General features: G+C 41.3%; 5 protein-coding genes across 5 annotated transcripts; 3 read left to right on the plus strand and 2 right to left on the minus strand.

Moving 5' to 3' along the window:
• Window positions 1-37: 37 nt before the first annotated feature.
• Window positions 38-5,396, minus strand: LOC110852976 (homer protein homolog 2). Its single transcript, XM_022101165.2, has 6 exons — window positions 3,510-5,396; window positions 2,980-3,184; window positions 2,659-2,907; window positions 2,097-2,527; window positions 1,446-1,767; window positions 38-1,384 (listed from the first exon to the last, which is right to left on the minus strand). Exons 2-6 carry the CDS (start codon window positions 3,022-3,024, stop codon window positions 1,211-1,213), a joined length of 1,221 nt encoding a protein of 406 aa, XP_021956857.1. The 5' UTR covers window positions 3,025-3,184; window positions 3,510-5,396; the 3' UTR covers window positions 38-1,210.
• A 2,711-nt stretch (window positions 5,397-8,107) lies between these two features.
• Window positions 8,108-11,725, minus strand: LOC110853416. The gene is made up of 7 exons (XM_022101677.2): window positions 11,496-11,725; window positions 10,974-11,202; window positions 10,543-10,884; window positions 10,238-10,465; window positions 9,516-10,133; window positions 9,342-9,448; window positions 8,108-8,964 (listed from the first exon to the last, which is right to left on the minus strand). The coding sequence occupies exons 1-7, from the start codon at window positions 11,580-11,582 to the stop codon at window positions 8,575-8,577; spliced, it is 2,001 nt and encodes a 666-aa protein (XP_021957369.1). The 5' UTR covers window positions 11,583-11,725; the 3' UTR covers window positions 8,108-8,574.
• Window positions 11,726-13,661: 1,936 nt separating this feature from the next.
• LOC110853200 (facilitated trehalose transporter Tret1-2 homolog) lies at window positions 13,662-16,053 on the plus strand. The gene is made up of 6 exons (XM_022101448.2): window positions 13,662-13,749; window positions 13,829-13,864; window positions 13,936-14,030; window positions 14,087-14,246; window positions 14,684-15,012; window positions 15,237-16,053. The coding sequence occupies exons 1-6, from the start codon at window positions 13,662-13,664 to the stop codon at window positions 16,041-16,043; spliced, it is 1,515 nt and encodes a 504-aa protein (XP_021957140.1). The 3' UTR covers window positions 16,044-16,053.
• A 595-nt stretch (window positions 16,054-16,648) lies between these two features.
• Window positions 16,649-18,924, plus strand: LOC110853201 (bromodomain-containing protein DDB_G0270170). Its single transcript, XM_022101449.1, has 2 exons — window positions 16,649-17,294; window positions 17,366-18,924. Exons 1-2 carry the CDS (start codon window positions 16,649-16,651, stop codon window positions 18,922-18,924), a joined length of 2,205 nt encoding a protein of 734 aa, XP_021957141.1.
• A 1,379-nt stretch (window positions 18,925-20,303) lies between these two features.
• Window positions 20,304-23,591, plus strand: LOC110853203 (facilitated trehalose transporter Tret1-2 homolog). The gene is made up of 10 exons (XM_035854580.1): window positions 20,304-20,500; window positions 20,582-20,747; window positions 20,830-20,957; window positions 21,393-21,552; window positions 21,617-21,704; window positions 21,770-22,010; window positions 22,403-22,483; window positions 22,555-22,768; window positions 22,872-23,006; window positions 23,078-23,591. The coding sequence occupies exons 2-10, from the start codon at window positions 20,633-20,635 to the stop codon at window positions 23,374-23,376; spliced, it is 1,461 nt and encodes a 486-aa protein (XP_035710473.1). The 5' UTR covers window positions 20,304-20,500; window positions 20,582-20,632; the 3' UTR covers window positions 23,377-23,591.
• The last annotated feature ends 10 nt before the right edge of the window (window positions 23,592-23,601 follow it).

The following is a 23,601-nucleotide window of genomic DNA, read 5'->3' on the forward strand; positions in this document are numbered from 1 at the left end:
AGGGTAATGTAAATTCTGTAAATGTCATTTTTTTTTGTTCATTATTGTTGTAAAAAATTAATAGAAAATTGATACAAGAACAATTCAGATCTGGATTGGAATACGTTTTTCTGGAACATTTTACGTTACTTTGTGTCGAACAGTATTATATTTTTTATTAGAAATATGTAACCGTAGACAGGAATTAATTAGTCTTTATGTAGCAGAGTCGTCGTCGTAGTCATCGTCGTCTCACTTTTTCCTTAATAATAATATCTGACCAATAAATTTGCACAACCACATAATAACCACAATTGGTAATAAATAGTAGAATTAGCATTTAGCAGATAATTAAGTAATTAATTAGCTGTCTGAGGAATACACACGTACTTATTACAAAATCCGCTACAAACACTGACCTGGCCTGCGTTTCTCAAAGTCTTTGTCATTCATTTATGAATATCGTAATAATTTTCTAGTGGTGTAAATACGTAATAAGTAAGTGGCACTACTAAATAGTCTTCAGATTATCAAGCGATGAGATTACAAGTCAATTAATTATTAGCGATTGATAGAACTAGTAATACCAACAAGTTATTAATTGCGCTGTATACTACTAATACATAATGTCGCGTACGGAAGTAAGTAATTGTCATTTTTACTGATACATGTATTGCATGTAGATATTAGCGAAATAATTGTGGTTGGAATTGCACACGTGATATTTAGTCGGATACTAAATTCTAAAGGGTACTTATAGGTGGCAATTGATTAATTAATTAATTAATTAAAATGCTGGCTATGTAACACTGCACTATTGTGATTGTGGTTGGTTATTCTCATAACTAGGTTGATCCATACGTAGAAAACTCGAGGAAAGAAAAGTTGTACAAGGAATCATTGGCACAAAAAGCGTTTGATGGTAACTAAACAAGCAAAAATTTGTATGTAATGGTAGCAAGCAGCATCAGAAGATAATTAAATTAACTTTTTGGCTGATTAATAACTCGCGTCGGTTTTGGTTGTACAATTCTATTTCAATTGAGGCGGGATCATTATTTGGAGGACAAAAACTGCATGCACTCGGAATGCTTCTTAACGGGACAATTCAGTTAATTAATTCGTCGTCACCCCACCTTTCGGTCCGAATCGTCTCATAATAATACTTTCACATGTATACTTTCTTCTACAAGTTCACTACAAAAACAGTCACGTGGGACGACGACCCTTCTCATGAGTGCAGTGCCGTATTAATTTCGCCATGAATACCGGCTAACTCTTGGATTTTGTCCGCTAATTGAGTATTTAGTGCTTCGAGGACTCTGCGCTGCGAATCTTGGGCACTAAGTGCAGCCTCCAGTTGGGCCTGAACTTGTTGTAGGGTTGTTCTCAGATTTTCCCCTTCCTGGATTTTGTTTAGAAATTTATTATTTTAAGAAATTTCAAGAGATTTTAAAAATTTGTACCTTCGCATCACTGGCTCCATTTTTCTCTTTGAGAACTCTGACTTCCTCCTCCTTGGTTTTGACCTGTGCTGACAAGTAGTCCACCTTTTCCCGCATGAGTCCAATCTCTTTGCGCAGTTCGGCCGCAGCGTCGGCATTTCCACGGGCCGCTTCTGCCTCAAGGACGCGTTGTTTCATCCTCTGGTTCTCTTCTTTGTACGCCTGCAACTGCTTTTTCCACTCCTCCACGTTCGCCGTGCTCTCCTGAAGGGCCGCGGTCAGTCGGGAGTTGTTGTTCTTCAACGTGGAGAGTTCAATTTCCCACTTTTTAGCGTTGGCAGAACTGTCAAAAAATTAAAAATGGATAAAACTCTTGGCAAACTACATCAGTGTTTCGTTCTTGTAGGTTTGCTATATTTCTAGCACTGTTTTTATGTAAATACAGTGCTTTAAAGCAAGAAACGCACGAAATTCAAGGTGCCAGAAACTTCAAGAAAGTGTAAGAAATGTTGCATCTAGCCACTCGCCGTATGAAATATAGCGGTGTGAAGTAATTTTCGCCCCTTAAATTTCTTGCAGGTCAAAATACCTGGAAGAAACCACTTTGTTCTGTGATTTATTGCAAGTGGTTTGCACTGAAATACTAAACGACACGAATAAATTCTTTATTACCTCTGCGCGAGAGCGAGGCGGAGTCGTTCGTTCTCATATTTTAGCTGAGTTTCTGGCGACTGTCCTATCAAGTCGGGTTTTCCTCCTCCTCCCGCAGTGACGCCATGTTTCGGACTCTCCGTCGTAGCATTGCCTCCGCCACCACCGGGGGCAACCGCCGTCAAACTTTGACTCCTTTGATGTGCAACTCCTTTCAGCAGGGTGGAGTTGTTGGCATTGGCCTCGTTCGAGTTTCGATGGTCCTCGTCCTGTCCTCCACCGCCGGGAGATACGCCGTGCCTCGCGGAGTAAGGGGACGTTCCCGTCATCATCGTGGGAGGAGGAATCGTAGGCCCACTAACGTCCTGCGGTTGACCTCGACCGTTTGTGACGGACCCAGATTTGGCTGAACTTCTCGTCGCCTCCTTCACTTCTTGGAATTGCTCGATAAACTGTGCAGATTTAAAATTAAAATTTTAAGATTTTTTGGGGAAACTTTCTGCTATTTCATTTTTTGCGGGTTTTATATATTTCTTGCAAATGATTACTTGCACCCGTCTTACAAGACTGAAAATTTCCGTACTTGATTTAATTCCGCCTCGGAGAGGAATCCGAGCCCGTAAACGGTATTTGCTCGAACGTCCGACCACTGCCCGAATTTCTGAGAGGTTTTAGTGAAACTCATGCTGGGTGTGACGGTGCTGTTGATGACGGCCTTGGTCCCTTCGACACTGATGATGCGGTACAGTCCTCGCGACGAGTCGTAAAAGAAGGAGACTGGAACAGCACCCGTGGATGCGGGGATCCATGACTTTTTGCTCACGGGGTCAATCTGAGGTCATTCATTTTACTCATTATTACAAAACTTCTCTTTAAGAATATTGAAATTACGTGGAACCATTACGTGAAAGACGTGAGCCTTGCATGAGAATATCGGAGATTCGCCCATTCTCGTGGAGGTATTCAGCTTGAAACCGTTAAATGTGACAAAGTCGTGGAAAATCTAAATTATTTTTGTACTTGACAGATTCTCAGAAGAAAGTTGGGTTACAAAAATTTAGTATTCTTGCTGCTGTTTAATATTTGAATTGAGATGTGTGGTTGGTAATCTGAAAAAATTCGAAGCAAAAAAATTTATAAGTCATTTAAATTTAAGTACAATATCATATAAATCTAAATTTAGATTTATATCTCACTAAATTTTTGTGACAACTTTAACGTCACTTTGAAAAATTTTAAAGTTTTCATATTCACTTAGAGTGTAATAAAATATGCATATTACATTACAAAAATAACTTCGCCAATTTAATTTTGAATTTTGTTCTTGAAAACGTAATAAAATTAGTAGTAAAATTCACAATAAAACTTTTAAATAATTCCCCATTCTTTCATTTCTTTCGTTACTACTGAAAAACAAATAAATTTTCTTCTTACCAAATTGAGATTTGTAAAACGTGTAAGATGTGTAAAACTTTATCGCTGTTTGTCATTTCCACACGATTTTATTAAAACCTTCTCATAATTTAGATGCTCTTTTGACTTCCCGTCTAATAAAACTAAAGGCCTTTCTCTCCTCCTTAGTTTACTTTAATAATACACACACACAGTCGCGTGGCGTTTATGTAACCTCTGCCAAGAAGGTAATAGTGTGTGTGAATGTAAGTAATTTGCACTGTAAATTATTTGTGGGAGGATTGCGTAACAAGTGTACAGTACATAAACCAAAAGCTTAGTAGTATAGAGCGGGTTATGTTTTTTTTTGGTGGTGTTACTTATTAAGTAGTGGTGACGATCAGTGCTAGTAAGTATAGAAGAAAAGAAGGGCCCTCGTCCTACGCAGCCTTGAGAGATTAGTAGTTGAGATAGGTTACGCGTTCCTCTCGTATGTACATTAGATTTGTCGTCTCATTAAAAAAGGAATGCACAGCAGCACACGAAAAAGGGTTGCAAGACAACAAAACACTGCTCGTCTTGTATCTTGTCTCTCTCTTTTAATGGATATTATTACCTACTACCATCGCCTATCTGTGTATTTTCCTTCGTTCGACACTGCTCCTGCTGCTCGTAGATTTCTAAAGGAGGAGACTTTTATAACTTTTTGGTGAGAGAGAGATGCGTTCAGGCTTTAGCGGCCGAGAGAGATGAGAGAGAGAATAAGTTGCCAGCCAAACCAAACCACCACCCAGTGCATGTAATGGGAAAAGAGTGAGAGAAGAAGTATAGGCAGGCAGGGAAAATTTGAGATTGGAGAGAGAACGGAGAAAGTGGAGAAAGTTGATAATTGCTCTAATTCGGATGGAAGGACATCACGCCAGCCAGCTCCGAGGATGGAGGAAGGAAAGCAGGCTATGAAATATTGTGAATAGGATTATGATGGGTTAGTCATGAATAAATAGATTTAGATTTCATGGAATAGAGAAGAACAACGCCACCGCGTCAGAGGTGAAAGCAGCAGCGTCATCCCACGTAGTACATGAGAGAGGAAAATGTGTCGGATTTGAGTCAGATTTTCCGTCCTATTGTTCATTTTATTTATTTTCGTTCTCTCTCTTTCCATGTACGTGTCTATCCCGGGATGGATTCTGGTATGTGCATAGGGTTTACTGTATTGGATGGAATTAAGCAAAGTACACACACATTCGTGCCTCCTGTCCTGTCCTGCCTGCCTGCCAAGGCCCGAGTGGAAATAGATGTTGCAAGTGAAAGTGAAGTGAAAGCTTCTCTTCTGTCCGATGGACATGCATGCATACCTTGAGAATTGCGATCCATCCATCCATCCAGCAAACTATAAGCCGACCAACTAAACCAAACTAGCTAAGCTACCTGCTGTGTGCAAATAATCTTTTCCGCAGAAGGACGCACGGCAGAAGGATTTGAGAGTAATGTGCAAGGGACAGATTGAGGTCATGAAATGAAATGGGTAGAAAGAAACCAGGGAATTAAAAGTGTTTCAATCGGAGAAAGCAAAAGTCGACGGAAGAACGTGTATCGTCCAGAGAATAATATCTGAACTGGACTGGGATAGAATAAAATTCATCATCCATCGTCGTCACACAATGGCGAGGAGGATATTGCATGGCTCATACAAATATCTACTTTTTAGCCATCCGCTCCTCCACAGAATGGCAACAAGACAACAACTTTTCCCAGTGTGACGACCAACCATCCCATCCTTTGTGCAGTATTTTGTAGGAGAAAGAAAGTAAGAGAACGTTTTCTTCCCTGGGTGAGAAAGAAAATCCACAAAAGCTATACCACCGACCGACCCACCGGATCCACTCCACATTTTACACCATTATTTGGGTTGGTTGGGTACTGGGCCGTTCCTTGTTTTGCTCCGATGAGATTCCACTTTCTCCTCAGAAGAGAGGAGAGAAAGTGAATCTCACCTCTGCCGCCGCAGCCGCCTTCAATCTTTAATAGCATCAGCCAGGCACTTAGTACCCTATCCCACATAGAAAGTATGTACATACGTAGAATATGCGTGTGTAATAATAACATTGGCTGCATGTGGTGCTGGCTGTGCGTCGGCATAAAGTGCGTGATGCTGTGTACTTATTACAAAATCAAGCTCACCCACCAGCACGGATGGCGTTCATTTCTTTATTATTGTTATAGAGGTGCAATGCAATCTAGTCTATGCAAATTTCCTCCTCCACACATTTTGCAACACATGGGCTCACGCGTTTCGTCGCCCTCTTCCTCCTTCTTTTCTTCCGAGTATGAATTTAATGTAGTAAGTATGCGGCGTTATCGGGATGAGAATCTTGTTGGCTGAGCCCCATGGGCACGGCAGGGCATCAGAAGAATAAAACGCCTCGCTATATTGCTTCTGATTTTCTCTCCTCTTTCTGCTTTCTCCATTCAGTCGTGGTCTCGTCGTGCTTGGTGTGGATGAATACGCAGCAGCAGGCAGTATGTAATTTATAACACTTTCACCCTCTCCGCCTCCTTATCCAGATCAGAAAAGCGGGGTCGTGTATAAGCCAGCCACCGCAACTTTCTCTCTCTCTCTTCTTGTGCAAACAACTAAATTATTTTGCTAAATGTATCTCCTTGTCACTTTGCTTCTTGCTCCTCTTTGCTTAAGCTGAATAAATAGTGGGTTCTCTCTCCTCGTGAGACGTGCGATATTTATTTCTTCGGCTCAAATCCCATCCACCATTCCGATTCGATTTTGGACGATTTGCCTGCCGCAGGTCGAAAGTCTCGAAAGTTCGATACTTTAGCTTTTCTCTTCTTTTGTGGGTTAGGAGGAAAGGAGCGTGAATGCGATGAAATTAAAATGAGATCGCTTCACTGATTGGAGTAAAAGTTGGATGAATTTCGTGCACTTTATGTGACAGGAGAAATGTTGGGTAGGCTTGCTTTCTCCGGTCTAGTTTCACTCCTCCTGGAGACGAAAACTTGGCCGATCACTGCTAAATTATATAATAGTCAAACCACTACTATCACCAACCACCACCGAGAACTTGTAGACTCGAGCAGAGATTGCATGCCGTGATGGTTTGTTGCACGTAAAGAACGTCCGGGAATGAATGGGAATGGTCTGAAAATGTGGTCATAAAATCACAATGAGTTATCGGAATTTTAAACTTTTTGCATATGTATAATACCAAATACGTACCTACATAATTTAATTAATAGCTAAGGCCGCCACACCCCCGTTGGCGACTAGTTCGATTTTCTTGCGAAGATTTTTCATTAAATTTTTTCCCGAAGTTTTTGCCACTTCCGAGGTGATTTTCTTCCATCGTCCTTTGAATTTTCGAAAGGTGTCAGGCACATCTTGAAGCCGGGAGTATACTGACTTAGAACGTGCCCAGAATTTTTCGATTGGGCGGAGTTGGGGTACATTAGGTGGGTTGATATCTTTTGGTACGAAATCAATATTTTTCTTTCTGAGGTACTCGGTCACTTTCTTTGCATAGTGACAAGTGGCGAGGTCAGGCCAAAACAAAACTTTATCATTTTTGTGAAACCTATTAATAAATGCTTCCAATCCAGCCTTGACGCAATTTTTCAGATAAATATCTTGATTGATATTCCCTTCGAGAACTACCGGGTCTGATACATGTCCGTGACTGGAGATGCATTGCCAAATGCAATATTTCTTTGGAAATTTGTCTTTTTTTCGTACTTTTTCTTCATAAGCCACTTCAGAGGGATCCGAGCTATGAAAAAAATGACGCCCTGGAAGATTTGAAGGGTCAACCGGAACATACGTTTCGTCATCCAGGATCACTACTTTTCCACGCATTTTCTTCAACAATTTTTGACAGCAATCCTTGATCCGACTTTCTTGTACGGGCTTGTAATTTGGTGCAGGTCTTTTGGTCCTTGCTTTGATTCCTAATTTATGGACCTTAATTTCCCCCAGGTAGCTTTTGGAAATTTTGACTTTCCTGGCAGCTACAGCTACTGACGTTGATGGCTTGGTTTTGAAAATTTTTTCAATTCTATTTTTCACTCGAGTGGTCGCTAGCTTCGCCGGACGACCAGCTGGCTTCTTGAATTGCACATTTTCGGAATCCTTGAACTTTTTTATGTAGGAATACACATTTGAACTTGGAATTCCTTCCTGCTTAAAAAAGTTCCAGGTCACCTTGGATTCTCGGTTGGCTGTCGTGTTGTAGAACTCCATCACTCGTTTTGCTAACAGCTCCCTTTCAAACAAGCTTCTTCTACCCTTATCCATTTTTGAAATTTAAGAGTGATATACCAAATTGACCCTAATGAAGTGGGCTTTCAGAAATTTAAATTATTATAGTTCGCGGGTTTATTGATTTGTCAATATACTCGCTAGAGCGCGCATTCCCATTCATTCCCGGACGTTCTTTAATTTATATCTATTCTTCTCCGTGGAACAAACAGTTTTCCAAGTGGTGGAGATTGAGTAATTAATGGAATCGTTAATTAGGATGTCATCAACTAAGTGTGACTAAACAGAAGGACATGGATAAAAGTCATGGAATGATAAGCACGGAAACTTATGCAGACTTTGTTTGATGACATAAAAAAAACGATTGTTGCACGGATTCAATTTAATATTTATTACTGAGGTAAAATCAAGAGTAGGGTTTGGCATATTTAAGTATGATTGCAAGTTGTGATTGATAAAAAGATGAGTTTGGTGGTATTGTGATTATTACACCCATAAATTTACTACTCTGTCTGTGGATGGATGGGATTGGCTACATAGCTAATTTCAACTAGTAGTTATACTAATTCATCTACTTACTAACGCATATTGCACATTGAGAAATCATCAAAGTAATAAATATACAGGTTCAAAAGAGTGGAAGACCACGTATCTGAATTAATGGGTTAAAACTTAATGAAAATTGTAAATCACAAAATCTGTGTTGCTTCATATATATGTATTTAGAAGATATATAGATTTATGTAGGACCATGATTTGATTATCATCCACCATAAAATAATAATTAACTCCCCAGAATGAATCAGTCTTCTTCTGTCGGTCGGTCGGTCCCCTGCTTTAAATGGCATTTCCAATACTAATGAGACCCTGCAAAGCGTACTGCTCTGCCATGCAAGCTTCGTAAATGAGAAATAAGTTTTGTCGGTGTTGGTGCCGCATGTTGTGGTAGATCGTAAGATCATGGTCGTAGGGTGGGCTGGACCTGTGCTTCATGTGCGAGATGATGCTGCGACACACATTGTCGTGAAATTGCGTGAGGAAATCTCGGATTTCGGGTGAGATGCTGGGAACGAACGTGGGTGCCACGATTCCATTTAGGATAAACTTTTTCAAAGTCATTTTCGCCAGGGCATACTGTATTTCCGCGATGTGACCGAATGTATGCGTCGTCTCGAGATAGTCGAGATTGAAAGTATCCACGATCTTTTTTAAGGAGCGGAAATTCATCTGGAAAAATAAAAATATTGGAAATGAAGGATTTATTAATTGTCAGTTAAATTAACGTAGGGACTAGATAATACGCCAAAATCGTTAAAATCAGCACGTTTTAAATCATTTCTCGATTCATTTTAAATTCATTTCAAATTCAAATTCTGTACTACGAATTTGAAGAACAGGTTGCTCCTATTTTTTTTTAACATACGCTCCACATTTTGGCCGATTTTGAAGGACAATCACCGACACTCAATTAATCACCTCACTCATTACTAATCATTACACATTCGTCGTCCAGAATTTTAAAATAAATCCCCAAAGGCGAGAAATAATTAAAAATGTGTTGATTTTGGTGATGAGTCATCGAGTCTTAATCTACTAAAAATTACCTCATAGCTCCACAGTGATAAAGATTTCAACCGATGACAGTGCGCAACCCCATGTATCACAGATAAATTGGTCAGCTGAGGAGATCTCAGAACCAATTTTCTCAAATCTGGAACAAAGATTAGAGAACAAATTCACACAAAATATTACAACTCAATTTGAATTTATATACTTACGCTGCAAATCTGCAACATAGCAATGCTTCCGCCTCTTGTTGACCAACTCCTCAAAGTAAACCCCTTTACATAGCTCGGATAAATGCTCCTTTTTGCACACACTGCACACCTCGGTGTCCACTCCGATGACGCCAAAATCCGAAAAAGCTCCCTCAATAGCGGAGAAAGATTCCAACAGTGGATACACCGTGAAGACGGTGCGCAACGAGTCGTCATCCAGTTTCCCCAAGACCAACGTCGTCACTCTGGGAAACAGAGTGGACATGTTTCTGACTACACTGCTCGTCACGGGAGTTCCAGAGTGCTGATAGACTTCGACACTGGAGAGGGTGCGGATTGGTCGCTTAAACTTGGTAAACTCGCTCTCGTTAAACATTTCGTTCAAGTCGATCTGTGCGAGGACGAGGGTGCGGAGATTCTCCATCCGTGATATGAACGAAATGGACCCATTGAACCAGTCGAGAGATAAGTGTTGCAACTTGTGGAGCTGGAGTTCAACGGGGAACTCCATGATGCGCCAGGATGTAAAGGACAGCTTCAACTTGGTCAGTGTGTCCTTGAGTGAGATCAAGAGGGAGGTGAGAGCGTGGGCAGAAATGTCGGGGAGGATTGTCAGACCTGTTCAATTAAATGGGCAGCATTATTATTGGTTATTCATGAAATTTATGTAGAATTACAGTAAAAAAATTCCAAAAACTGATATATTTTAAAAATTCCCGTACTGAGATATCGGAGAGGAAACTGTTTCATGGCGAGCCTCTTGATCTGCTCGTCATTCCAGGGAGACAACGAGAAGGCCACTTTCCTCAGCTTGGGCAGGACTATGTCAGCCTCAGGGCTTATCAAGAGTTCAAAGAGGATCCGTTGAAATCGCTCTCGTTTACTTCGCCACTTTCCAGTATCTCGAGATCGCAGTTCTTCCAGATTGTACGCAGCTTTGAGAAGGTCAGCTTTAAAAAGTGAATAAAAACCGATTTGAGATAAGACGAAAATTTAAAATTACGAATTTTGTAAGTCTTCTACTTACCACCAAACTGGGAAAGGACTTCATCGTCAGGAAGCTTATCATAAAGTTGTAAATCTAGTTGCTTGATGTTTGGTAACTTTGGTATAGGTTTTTGGGGCGTTTGGACGAGGGGACGAGAGAGGGCCCCGACCAGAATTGGGTTTAGATTCTGTTCCGCTTCCTCACTCTCGGTCATAAAGAGACGCGGCGAGTCCTTCGGAATAGCACCGTGGAGAATCAACTCTTCCAAATTTTTCACAGTCTCCGTCAAGATTGTCGTCAACTCGTGGCAACTCCACTTTGCATCTTTCAGCTCAAAGGATTTTATGCATTTTTGAAATTTGTCGAGAAACATGGTCACCGCTAATAAAATAAACAAGAATAAAACTCACTAACTTATTTGCATTTTCACAAATTAAGCCACAAATATTTAGTGCTATTTGTTTGCACACCTGGCGTCGTCACGTGGGCGTTGATGAGCTGGAAATGTTCACAGTAACGATTCTCCTTCAGCGGATTTAGCATTTCCAAATTGAACGCAATGAAACGTTTAGGACTGCTGAGAACGATTTTCGACCTTTTCCGCAACACCCGACATGCCTCCTCATTAAATTGCTGGGCGACTAGACGACAGGATTGAAGATCTTGGTACGGTAAGTATCGCAGGATTTGGTTCAAAATCTAAAAAAATATAAACAGTGGCTTTAAACTTATTTCAAAAATCCGAATCCTTAAATCCCAACACTAAAAATAATTAACTTCAATTCCAACTCTACCACTTTTCTCTAAATTAATTAAAATTTCCAACTTTGTCAAAAAATAAAACTTCACTAAAACCCAGTCATAATAAATTTCACTTTTAATCACTCCCACATGTCGAAGATTCACGTAACGTGCCGTGCAATGCCCTCATTTGTCAACTTTCGCTTGATTTCTAATTCGCGAGCAATTTTATTAAAAAGTAAACAACTTACACATGGGATTTCCAGAGGTAGGCACGACCTGTAGAGCGCCCTCTCCTCCCGCACCTCCTCCTCCCCCTCCGCTACGACACGGTCCATATTTATTCCGACCACCTTGTCCTCATCAAAGTAGGCAATTTGAATTAGTTGCAGGTGGAAATTACGCAGAAGTAGGAGAAGAAGAAGAGAGATGAATTTCGCAGCAGAGCAGTAGGCGAGTTGCGTTACACTAAAGTCGTATATACGAAGCACTAAAAGCACATATAAAGGAACAAGGAAAGTGAAATCTCGCTGGTAAAGAGAGCCAGCCACCACCACCACCAAAAAGTATAACCTTCACGACAACATGCTACAATGAGTCGTATAATAATAATTTCAACTATAATACCGTCGGTATTATACCAACCAACCAACACGTATAAAGTATGTGAATGTGATGATGATGATGATCTGAAAAACATGTACTTTTTTGTTTTGTCGTCTTCTTTTGCACAACTTTTGCCAAAACATGATGATGAACTCTTAGGATTGGTTTAGCATGTGCTCTGAACGTGTAAAGTATGAAACACTTTATTGTTTTCATGAGATTTTTGGACAGTTTTTCTGCATGGGAATTTAGCGAAGATAGTTTAGCATAGTAGATTTATGCTCTGACTGAACGTGTAATGAAAAGTCGAATGTTTTCATAAAATTTTTGCACGTTTCTGCATGCGCATATGACGAAGATACATAGTTTAGTATGTGACGTAAAATCGGCTGTAATGAGAAGTGCAATGTTTTCATGAAATTTTTGCAGTTTCTTATATGAATTTAGCGAAGATAGTTTAGCAAACGTGTAAATAGTTTGTTTGCCTAATGCAAAGTACGAAACACTTTTCATGAAATTTTTCCACATGCGGATTTAGAGAAGCTTCCATCATATCTTTACATGATCACAAATAATGTCTATTTCAGCAACTTTCGTGTAACGGAGTCCCACTATCTCAATCATACATTTTTTTCTGCATAACTTTTTTTTGCATTGTTTTCAAGTTGTATTGTTGTCGTTTTTTAGCATTTTGTTACTTGGTCTAGTTTGAGAGGGGAGTTCATTCACTTTACGTGCTCGTGAAGCTGAACGACATTGCCCATGGCGATTGCCTATCACTGTACTGTAAATATTTTCACTCACGTTATCAACTTGTCACTCACAAAGTAATGTAAAATGTAATCCTGTGCGAATAAAAGTGAGTGAACATTCGCAACGTGCAAATCTGCAACTTTCTCCCCCATACACCACCACCGACGGTAAAGAACCTCTTGTCATTTTACGTGTATGAGTCCAAAGTTCAATGATTGGCAAGGATGATGATGACGGTGGTGGTCGTGCGATTTAATTATGGATTGTTCATATAATGACACACGATATTCGTATTGCAAATTTCGCAGTCAATATAGTAATCGCAGGCAGCCTGTAATTCACATAAATGCATAAATAAATAGCAACGTATTCAACTTATTAAGTTGTCTGAATATTCTGTACAAACGAGTGAAGATGATTCGCATAAGTGCGAAAAATATGTATGCGAAATAAATATGCGAAAATAATGATTAAATGGAATTTATCGTATAAAGTTATGTGCTTGAAAAAAAGTAAGTGAAGTTGATTCGCATAAGTACGAATAAACTAAGTACGTGTATGAGAAATATGCGAAAATATTGAATTTATTGTATACAACTATGTTCTTCTTCTTGCAAAAAAATGTCTTTATCATAAAGCCACAATAGATTGAGACGTGCAATTTTATGTACAAATAAACAACAACACGTGCCAAAAGTGTGCAATCTCTATTATACATACATACATACTTTGATTTATTGGATGTTGAAATATTGGATAATATAGCATCCTAAAAATGCATATCCATTAAAATAACTAACCTCCAAGTTCTTTGACACGTCATGAAATCATATTTATTTGCACAAACGGTAATAATGCTGACCATGAAATGCTCTTTAGATTATTTCTAATCAATATTCTCTTCCAATGTCACATGAAAAATGGCTAATAATAAATATTTAGTAAACTCTGCCACCCACCCTCACATTTTTTTGACGCCCAACTGGACTGGACCATGACCACATTATTTCACTCCATAATATTTATCGGTAATAATGGACACACCGTCAACCGTCACAATGGCGAGCAGTAGTGACGATAATGTGACAACGGACAAACAACAATCAAGGAAACAATTCATTCCGCAACTTTTGGCTGCGTTTGCAGGTAAAACGGACGTCACTAAAATTGGGACATTTCTATGTAAAAATGTGTAATTAGCTAATCAATTAATTTCATGATAAAGCGTCCATTTCAGCCTTTAGCATGGGGACGGTGGAAGGTATAGTAATTAAAAATTTGGCAAAAAATCTAATTTCTTTGTGATTTGTCTATAAATTATGTCACTTAAAGCGTACACATCTCCCGGAATGCCAAGTATGGTGGAGAGTCCAAAATTGGGGAATATTTCGTCCGATGACCAAACACAAATTGCGGCCATTGCTTTAGTATGAAAAAAGCCTGCAATTTTAGACGTTGAGTTTAAATTGTTGCATATTTTTAGCTGGCTGCAGTTCTATCCGGTCCCCAGGTCGGATTTCTCGTGGGAAGAATCGGTAGGAAAAGTGTCCTCGCTATATCCGCACTTCCCTTCGTCATTGGCTGGCTTCTTATCGCTTCCACCACGTATTTCCCTATGATCTACTTGGGCAGATTTATTACCGGTAGGTAATGCGAGTCTCAAATGAACATAAAGTGACGTCATACAGCAAAATGTAAAATGACACTATATGAAAATCATGTGATTTATAACCATTGACCTGGTCATCACGGTCTTAGGTTGGTCGGAGGTCAAAAAGATTGAAGGCATTGATTTCGTGGTGAAATTTTCTTTAAAATGACACTTCATATGAAAATTAATGTCAAATTTGGCGTTTAGCCTCACTCCAGGGTCACCTTGACCGCAGAGACCTCAATTTCGAACTCGACCGATGGTTAAAAACTAGAACCACAAACAATGGCGAAGACGGCGTTTGACTATGTTGAGCCGTTCTAGACATATCCTGCTTACAGACGGACAAAACGATAGCAATAAGCGGCGGACACTACTTAATAATTTTGCACATGACGATATGACACCTAGCTCGCCTAAAAATTTCAGGATTTTGCGCCGGTACAGCCTCGTTAATCGTGCCGATTTACATTTCCGAAATCAGCGACGACCTGCACCGTGGATTTCTCTGTTCTCTTTTCCAATTAAGTTCCACTGTGGGCAATTTCTTCGTCTACGTTGTTGGAACGGTGTTGGACTGGCAATGGTTGGCCTTCGTGTGTGGCTTGGTCCCACTCGTCGGCCTTCTCTTCATCGCCGCCGTCCCATCCACGCCCACCTACCTCCTCTCCAAAGGCTCTCTCGACGATGCGCTCCACTCCCTGATGTGGCTTCGTGGGACCAAAACACCTTCAGATGTCCAAGTCGAGCTAAATGCGGTAGGCAAAAAAATGCATTTCGGGTGCAAGAAATATCCACAAGAAAGTAGTTTCTTGCAACTGTTTATTTTGACCTGCAAAAAATACAAGATGTAATAAGAAACCGCTACAATTCATATGCATGCGCGTCGATTGATGGTGCATATGTATTTCTTGCATCTTGCATTTCTTGGTTTGCAGTGCAAGAAATGCACAATTAAAACCGAAATATTCCCAATTTTCAGATCCAAAGTAACATTTTGACCTGCAACGAGGAACGGAAGTCGTACCGTGACCTCTTCAAGTTAAGGACCATTCGCCCTTTAGGCATCTGCCTGTGGCTCCTCTTCTTCCAGCAGATGACGGGAATCGAGGTCATCCTAATTTTCACCGTATACATCTTCCAATCCGCCCGGGTTCGAATGGACCCCAACATTTGCACCATTATTGTCGGCTTTGTCCAAATCGTGGCCACCTTCATGTCTGCCCTGCTTGTCGACAAGGCGGGGAGGCGGCTCCTCTTGATCGTGTCGCAACTCGGCGTCTCCGTCGCCATGATGGCCCTCCTGATTTTCTTCCACTACCAGCCGGACGACGAGTCCAGTAACAACTACTCCTTGGACTGGGTTCCGTTGACCAGTGTGTGCATTTTCATGACCTTTTTCTCCATAGGGGCGGGGCCGATTCCGTTCCTCATGCTGACCGAGCTCAACTCTCCGGCCGTCATTGGACTCGCTTCCTCCGTGGCGACGACCCTCACGTGGACATTTGCCTACCTGGTGACCACCTTCTTCATGACTATTCAATCCTGCATTGGGATCAAGTGGTGTTTTGGTCTCTTTTGTGGCATGTCGTTGCTCGGTGCGGGATTCGTCTTTGTCTGGGTGCCCGAAACGAGGGCCAAAAGTATGGAGGAGATTCAGAATTATTTCCGCAAAAAGGGGGGCCATGCTAAAAATATTGGTGGGGCGGGTTGCCCTTCTTCTTATCATGATGAAAGTCATAATAATAATAATAACACTGGAATTATTAGGAGTGATGTGGTGACATGATTTTTTTCATGCATGGTGTGACTGAAGGAGCAGATGGTTGTTGTTTTTATGTCGTACAAATTGTGATCTCATGTAAAATTTAATCTGGTATGATAATGAGTTACCCACTTCTTCTCACAAGTGACAAGAAAAAGTGTATGTATGGTTGATGACGTAAATCAGCGTGTGTCCATCGTAGTAAAATCGAATGTGAATTATTTGTACCTGGTTGAGCAGATTATTTTACTAGTTAAAGGAAACATTACGACCGATCGATACTAATAATTATGTATTTTTAGATACTTATTTACGTCAGTTAGTAATAGCGGTGAAAGTGATTTTGCCAGAAGTCGCATTATTTACATAATTTTCGCATTGCTTTGCTCTCCCTTTCGGTTACATTTAAAATTTGAACGGTATTTTTGTTGTGCAATAAAAACTTATGTAATGACTCGCAGCAGTAGCCAGAAAATAAATATGAACCGCTTTTCTGTATGCAAATGACTCGTACGGTAATAAATGAAATCACGCACATATTTCCAACCGAATTTACGACCCGCAGCTGAAATTGGGCAGGCAGACGCGTATAAATAAATGTCATTCCATTCTGGAAAACGAGATCGAAAATGACGGTTCTAGCAGCAAAATTGACACTTTTCCTATTTCCGTCCCTCCTCGTCCACGCTTTTCACCATCAAGACGAGACTGCCAACATTTTGAAACGAGGGGATCACGATGACATCAAAAACGGTGACAATAATCAAATCCTCAAAACTCCACACGAGGGGAGAACAATTGAACTCTACTTGAACCCATACGACCCCATTACACGAGTCGCTGCCAAAGTTTGGCAACACGTTTTCGCCACGAAGAACAAGCTACATAAATTCCTACCTAAAAAGACGCCAACAACGACGCCGGGGGCAGTGACAATGACAACAGAGGCGGATTGTTTGACAACAGAGGCGACTAGCACGGAGAAACCTGCCCCCATTATTTCTGCTGAGAGCGTGACTTCCACATCGCCAGAACCACCCCTCGTCACAAGCACGACGACGACAGCAGCTACGACGGTGACGACGACTTCTTCGCATCCGGTGACGGAAGGACCGACCACCACACTGCCACCGGGCCAACATACTGAAGGACAACATAATGTCAGCTCTGCCGTAACAGTGGAGATGTCAAGTCCGACTCCGACAGTGGTCACCCCCACGACAAGCAAGGTGACAACAACTCCGGTGGACGATGTGACTACAACGATGAAAGCAGGTTTGTGTGAAATGCAGTATCGCGTATCATTGTTCCTCGTGATGATAAGTCTGATTGATTCGAAATTTTAGAGGTGTTAGTAACTCAGACACCATCGAGTACTTATCCGCCAACGATGCAAGCAGGGGAAAAGAATGAGACTACGCCGCACAATTTAAGTCAGGCAGAAACTACGACGCCGAAGGATGTTGTATTGACAACGACGACGACGGCGACGATAACAACAACGCCATCAGGAGGAGATGAGCATAATGGGACAACTACTCAACATCCTCAAGATGCTGTGACGCAGCAGCAGAATAATGTTACCGCTATTATTGACCATACAACTCCTCCTCCTCCTCAAAATGGGAATGGAGGTCAGAATGGCGTAACGATGAATCCGATTCCTGGACAAGTTCCCCAACAACCGGATCTTGCCCATCCTCTTCCGGGACACGAGAACTTTCCCCCGCAGCATAATTTCCCACCACAAGGACAATTACCTGGTGATCATCAGCAACCCCCACAACAAGGGCAACCCCCTCAGCAGGGGCAACCCCCTCAGCAGGGGCAACCCCCACAACAAGGGCAACCCCCTCAGCAGGGGCAACCCCCACAACAAGGGCAACCCCCTCAGCAGGGGCAACCCCCACAACAAGGGCAGCCCCCACAACAAGGGCAACCCCCACAACAAGGGCAACCCCCACAACAAGGGCAACCCCCACAACAAGGGCAACCCCCACAACAAGGGCAACCCCCACAACAAGGGCAGCAACCTCAACAAAATCAAGGACAATTTCCAGGACAGCAGGTACCTCCTAATCAACAATCTCCACAACCAGGACAATTTCCAGGACAGCAAAGGCCTCATCATCCTGGTGGTCAGACCCAATTTCCTGGTCAACAGCAACCTCCTAATCAACCGAATGGACAACCAGGACAATTTCCACCAAATGGGCAGCAACAACAACCACCTCTACAACCTGGTCAATTTCCGGGACAGCAGCAAGGTCCACCTCAACAAAATCCGCAACAAGGTCAATTTCCAGGACAGCAAGGGCCTCCTCATCCAGGTGGCCAACCTCCCTTTCCTGGTCAATACCCTGTTGGTGCTTATCCTCCTCAAGGACAAAATCCTCCCTTCCCTGGGCAATACCCAGGAATGTATCCATCCAACCAAGGACAGTTTCCACCCCAAGGACCACCATTCCCACCACCTCAACAAGGACAATATCCTCCCGGAGGACCTCCTCTTGGGCCGGGAGACTATCCACCCCAACAACACCAACCGCCATTCAACAAACCTCCCAAGAATCCTTTCGCACCAGAGCATCCAAACAGACCTCAACAAATTAACAATCGTGACCACGAAGAAGCCGAAGCAGTTGGAGCGTCTTCGTCTTCAGCTAAAAACAGCACAAACCTTGAGGATGACATGGAACCCACTTCTTCGCTTCTTCAAAACGATCAACCTCTTCAAAATTTTACAGAATCTGAAAAACTGCCAGTTTTGCGAAACGAGGAAAAGAGGAAGCTTTCAACCATGCACAGACTATACGCCCCTCATCCATTGCGCCTGACCCACCCAATTCACCTTCGATTCTTCCTCTTATCCAAAGATCAGTCGAGATGTGTGGTTATATGCTAATGTTGTGGAACAGGGTTCTCCTTCACCTAACTTACCCTAAAAGTTAATTCTAACCTTAATAAAATCACTTTTCCGGCGTTGAAAATATTCAGAGATCAATTTACCTATGGTAGAAATTAATTTTTCTATTATTTTTTAAAAACAGTCTTTAAGATCTTTGTGTAGAAATATCAATTAATTGAAACTTATTAGAGAGCTAATTAAAAATATCTAAGGATTACAAGACTTGGATTGAATGTCTCATATTGCCTCTCACACAATATTTAACCAATTATTATACAACTTTGTCATCTATAATAATCAAAATGTTTTAAATATTCGCATTATAAAACTTGATTGAATATTTTCCATATTTTGTACAGAATGTTCGCGTTCTTGCAAAAAATATCCAGTCGCATGCGCTTAACAAACGCGTGTCAGATGCACGACAATAATTGACGAGGTCCTCTTTACATGTGAATAAAAGAGTGATCGATCACATAACCACCTCCAAAAATCAATGTATCCACCAGCTGCCCAGTTTGATAACCAATTTCACTTAAATAAATCTGACTTATTCCGAAAATCATAATTGATCAAGATGTCAGTTTAGCATTAGAAAAAAACTCCGTGTTTATGTATTATGACATCAAGCCCCCCCATAAATCTCCATCACAAATAAATAGGAATGGTAATTTAAATCCGAATTGCACAACGAAAAAAATTGCGATCTTTGTCCTTCACACAAAGATTAAAATTTGAAATTGTAATTGATCCAAACCCAACAAAAAAAACAAACAAATGAAATTGAATAACTGAATACAGATAGCAGATTACATTTGTTTTGTTACGCATTAAAATCGATACGCCTTCACCTTGGAGGACGACCTCAGAGGTCAAGAGTTCATAAATAATTGACTTATTTTCTAGCCAGTCACATGACTAGTACTCAATTTCTCATCGGTTATAAAAATTACCAAAATTTTCCAGGACATAATTCCAATATGATTTATTTTTTAATTGGGGAATTTCACTGGCGACCTGCTCACACTTTAGGTCATGATCTCCCATAATGATTACAATGCTTCAAATTTGCACGATAAAGTGACGACCACCTGTCAAAGCAGGATATTCAATGATTATCATCTCGAAATCTAGCATAATTACCACCCGTTCCGAATTAGGTGGCGTTATCTGATTAACAAAATACATCGAAAATCTATACGTGACTGCACGCCGTGCTATTTGTTCACTGCAAACAAATACGTATTTAAGTATCACCCCATGAGACGATCGTTAGTTAGTTGGTGGTGCAATTAGCATAAAAAGTTTAAAACTTGATAAACACCAGGAGCATGTCATAGCAAACAGGGAGAAAAGAAAACACATAAGTGGTGATGTGGGTGATATTATGCATGTTCTACTACTCTGCTACGAATAAGCCCATTAATTATGAATACATAATTTTCCGTGAACTAATTATATAAATGAGATTGCGACGCTGTTTTTCAGCTCACTCTCCTCCGCGTCGTTATCTTGTCAACGTCGGTAGACGACGAGGACGACGATCAGAAAAAAGGGTGGTAATGGGTTGAAAGTGAGAAGGGATACGTATTTACATATTCATTAGAAAGACAAATATATACTTGTAATTCCGACATAATTCTTCTTTTGCTAGCTCGTTAAAACATAATTTTGCGACAAACAATAAAACAAACAGGGTGATAAGATGATGACGGCGTACGACGAAAAAGAGAACGTGCCAGGTGACGGTGATAAGGATAATTCTTCTGGGTCGTTATTCAAGCCAAAAATCTATCCACAAGTGTTAGCAACGCTGGCAGGTTGGTCATCTCGTGATGTCATAATGGCGTCCCACGTGTCACAATGATGGCCTTCTTCCTGACCACCAACTTTCTCTTGCAGCCACGCTGGCAGCCTTTGGAATGGGGACGGTGGAGGCCTGGACGTCCCCCGCATTGCCTAAAATGGAGGAGGAACCCTTCGGTCGCCTGGATAAGAACGTGCTGGGATTTATCGCGTCCTCCGCCCTGGTGAGATTTTCGTCACCATTCACAAAAATATAGATATGTCGTCGTCTCTACATAGCTGCTTTCACTACTAGCTACATACACGTCTCAAATTCCCCTCTTCTTCTGAGACGACATTTTCACGTTGCAAGTCGTAAATTACTTATTGCTAACAATGAAAGTCTCCCAGCGTAGGCGCTCCGATTTTGAGTACACTAATGTCAATCGATCACAAATTTAATTCGGATGAAATTTGCAGAAGACATGATCTCCCAATGCGCAGGTTTCGCCGAGATATTTGCATCCGAAGAGGAGCAAATAATTTGCGAATAATTAAATTTGCGATCGATTGACACAAGTTAGGTCAAAATAGGAGAGCATACGCTGGGAGAACTCCATTGCTAGTTATTTTATAATTGATGAGAAATTAGGAGCCAAAAATGCCATTTTTGTGTACAGCTTGGTGCAATGGCGTCCGGACCACCGATCGGATTTCTGGTCAATACGATGGGTCGGAAAGGAGTCCTTATCATGGTTAGCGTCGTTTTCGTGACGGGATACGCTCTCATGGCTGCCTCCCACAATTTGACAATGTTCTTCATCGGTCGTGTCCTCACAGGTACGAAGAAAAAAAACAAGCTGCAAGAACATGCAAAGGTTGACATTAACTCTTTTTTTTGCAGGAATTTGTGCTGGTGGTGCGAGTTTAGTGGCGCCGATTTATGTGGCAGAAATCAGTGAGAAAAGTCGTCGTGGTCTGTTTGGGTCGAGGTATTTTCTCAAATGTGACGAAACTCGATGCCATCAAAGGCCTAAAATTATGATAAAATTGTTAGTTTCCAACTGATGGCGACGCTGGGCATACTTTTCACCTACGTTTTGGGAACGTTTGTGAGTTGGCAGTGGTTGGCTGTTGGCTGTGGCGTGGGACCCTTGATTGGTCTCATTCTTCTCCTCTGGGTCCCAGCCTCGCCGAGGTACCTTCTCTCCAGGAAGAAGAACGACGAGGCCATGGCTGCCCTCATGTGGCTCAGAGGAGCCGATTGTCCGGAACAAGTCCATCCAGAGTTTCAGTCGGTGAGACGACAAAAAAATCATACTTCGTTCATATGAATGTAGGACCCAAAATCTTCCAAATCTGCACATCGTTTCTCGGTTCTGAGAATTTATTTTAAAATTCCGGACGACAATTGTCAGTAAATTTATTAATAGAATGGGGATAAGTTTTTAAGCCACTTTGGATGGGTTCTAATAAGGCTTCTTAAACTTGAGATGAGCTCAAAAACTGCAAAAATCTTTTGTACAAATTGGCAATTAATCCCTGCTCCACAAATTTTATCAGAATCAGAATTTTAGAATCACTTAACAGAGCCGAGAAATAATTAAAAGTGTCGATTTTGATGATTTTGGCGATGAGTCATCTAGTCCCACACGTTAAACTAACTTATGAATGCCTTTAATGCAAATAGATCATGGCGAATCTCACCATGTACTCGCATAAGAAAAAATCGATCCGAGATTTTTTCAAAATGCGGACAATTAAGCCGATGGTGAGATAAATGTAGCAATTTAATATCTTTTTGCAAAATTTTGCGACTAATAATGGTGCCTGAAAATGCAGGGAATCTGTCTCATGCTCCTCCTCTTCCAACAACTCTCCGGCATCGAAGCTGTCCTCATGTACACGGTCCACATTTTCCGAGAAGCCGGCTCAAATTGGGATCCTAACTACTGTGCCATAATTGTCGGGGCGCTCCAAGTGGTCGCCACCTTCAGCGAAGTCGTCATCGTTGACCGTGCAGGGAGAAGAAAGCTTCTTCTCCTCTCTGAATTGGGTGCGTGCGTATAAGAGTCGAAGTAAATAATTCAGAAAATGTCGCTATAATTTTTCGAGTTCATAATAAAATTGAACCTTTCTTCATTTTATATCTGAAATAGGCGCTGCCGTGTCCACGTTGATGTTGGCAGCATTTTTCTACTTTAAAGAAACCGACCCCCACGCTGTGGATGGATTTGGGTGGATCCCACTCCTCAGTTTGGCCGGATTCATTACATTCTTCGCCATCGGAATTGGTAATTAGTTAAATATTTATGCAAAAATTAGCCGTCATGTCACATATTTAAATTACTAATGCTTAATTAAGGACCCGTGCCATTTCTGCTCATTGGGGAGCTCAACAGTCCTCGCATGGTGGGCCTGGCGTCCGCCATTGGCACCTCGGTCAACTGGGGGTTCGGCTTCACGGCGACCTTTGGGATGATTTATGTCGAAACTACTCTTGGCGTTCACTGGTGTTTCGCCATGTTTGCGGGCATTTCCTTCCTGGGCGTAGCCTTCGTCTGGCTGTGCTGTCCGGAGACGAAAGGACGCACGATGGAGGAGATTCAGAAGTATTTCCAAAAAGTAAAGAAAGTCCAAGAAGTCGTCACCGCGGCGGCGTGATCAAGTTGAAGTAAATCTTTGCATGAAATCTAGCTACAAATTCCATTCGTGGGAAACGAGATACGTAATGAAATGTAATAAATAGCAAGAAGAATAGAGTGAGATGAGCCCTCTGATCTGATGATATTTTTAATACTCTGTTCGAATTGTGCGACTGTGATGTAAAAAATAAGTGTAATAATAAAGTAAAGAATGAAGTGCGAAAAAATAGAAAATTCCGTAATA

Source organism: Folsomia candida, unplaced genomic scaffold (assembly GCF_002217175.1).
Source record: "Folsomia candida strain VU population unplaced genomic scaffold, ASM221717v1 Fcan01_Sc008, whole genome shotgun sequence".
In the NCBI taxonomy this organism is placed as follows: domain Eukaryota; kingdom Metazoa; phylum Arthropoda; class Collembola; order Entomobryomorpha; family Isotomidae; genus Folsomia; species Folsomia candida.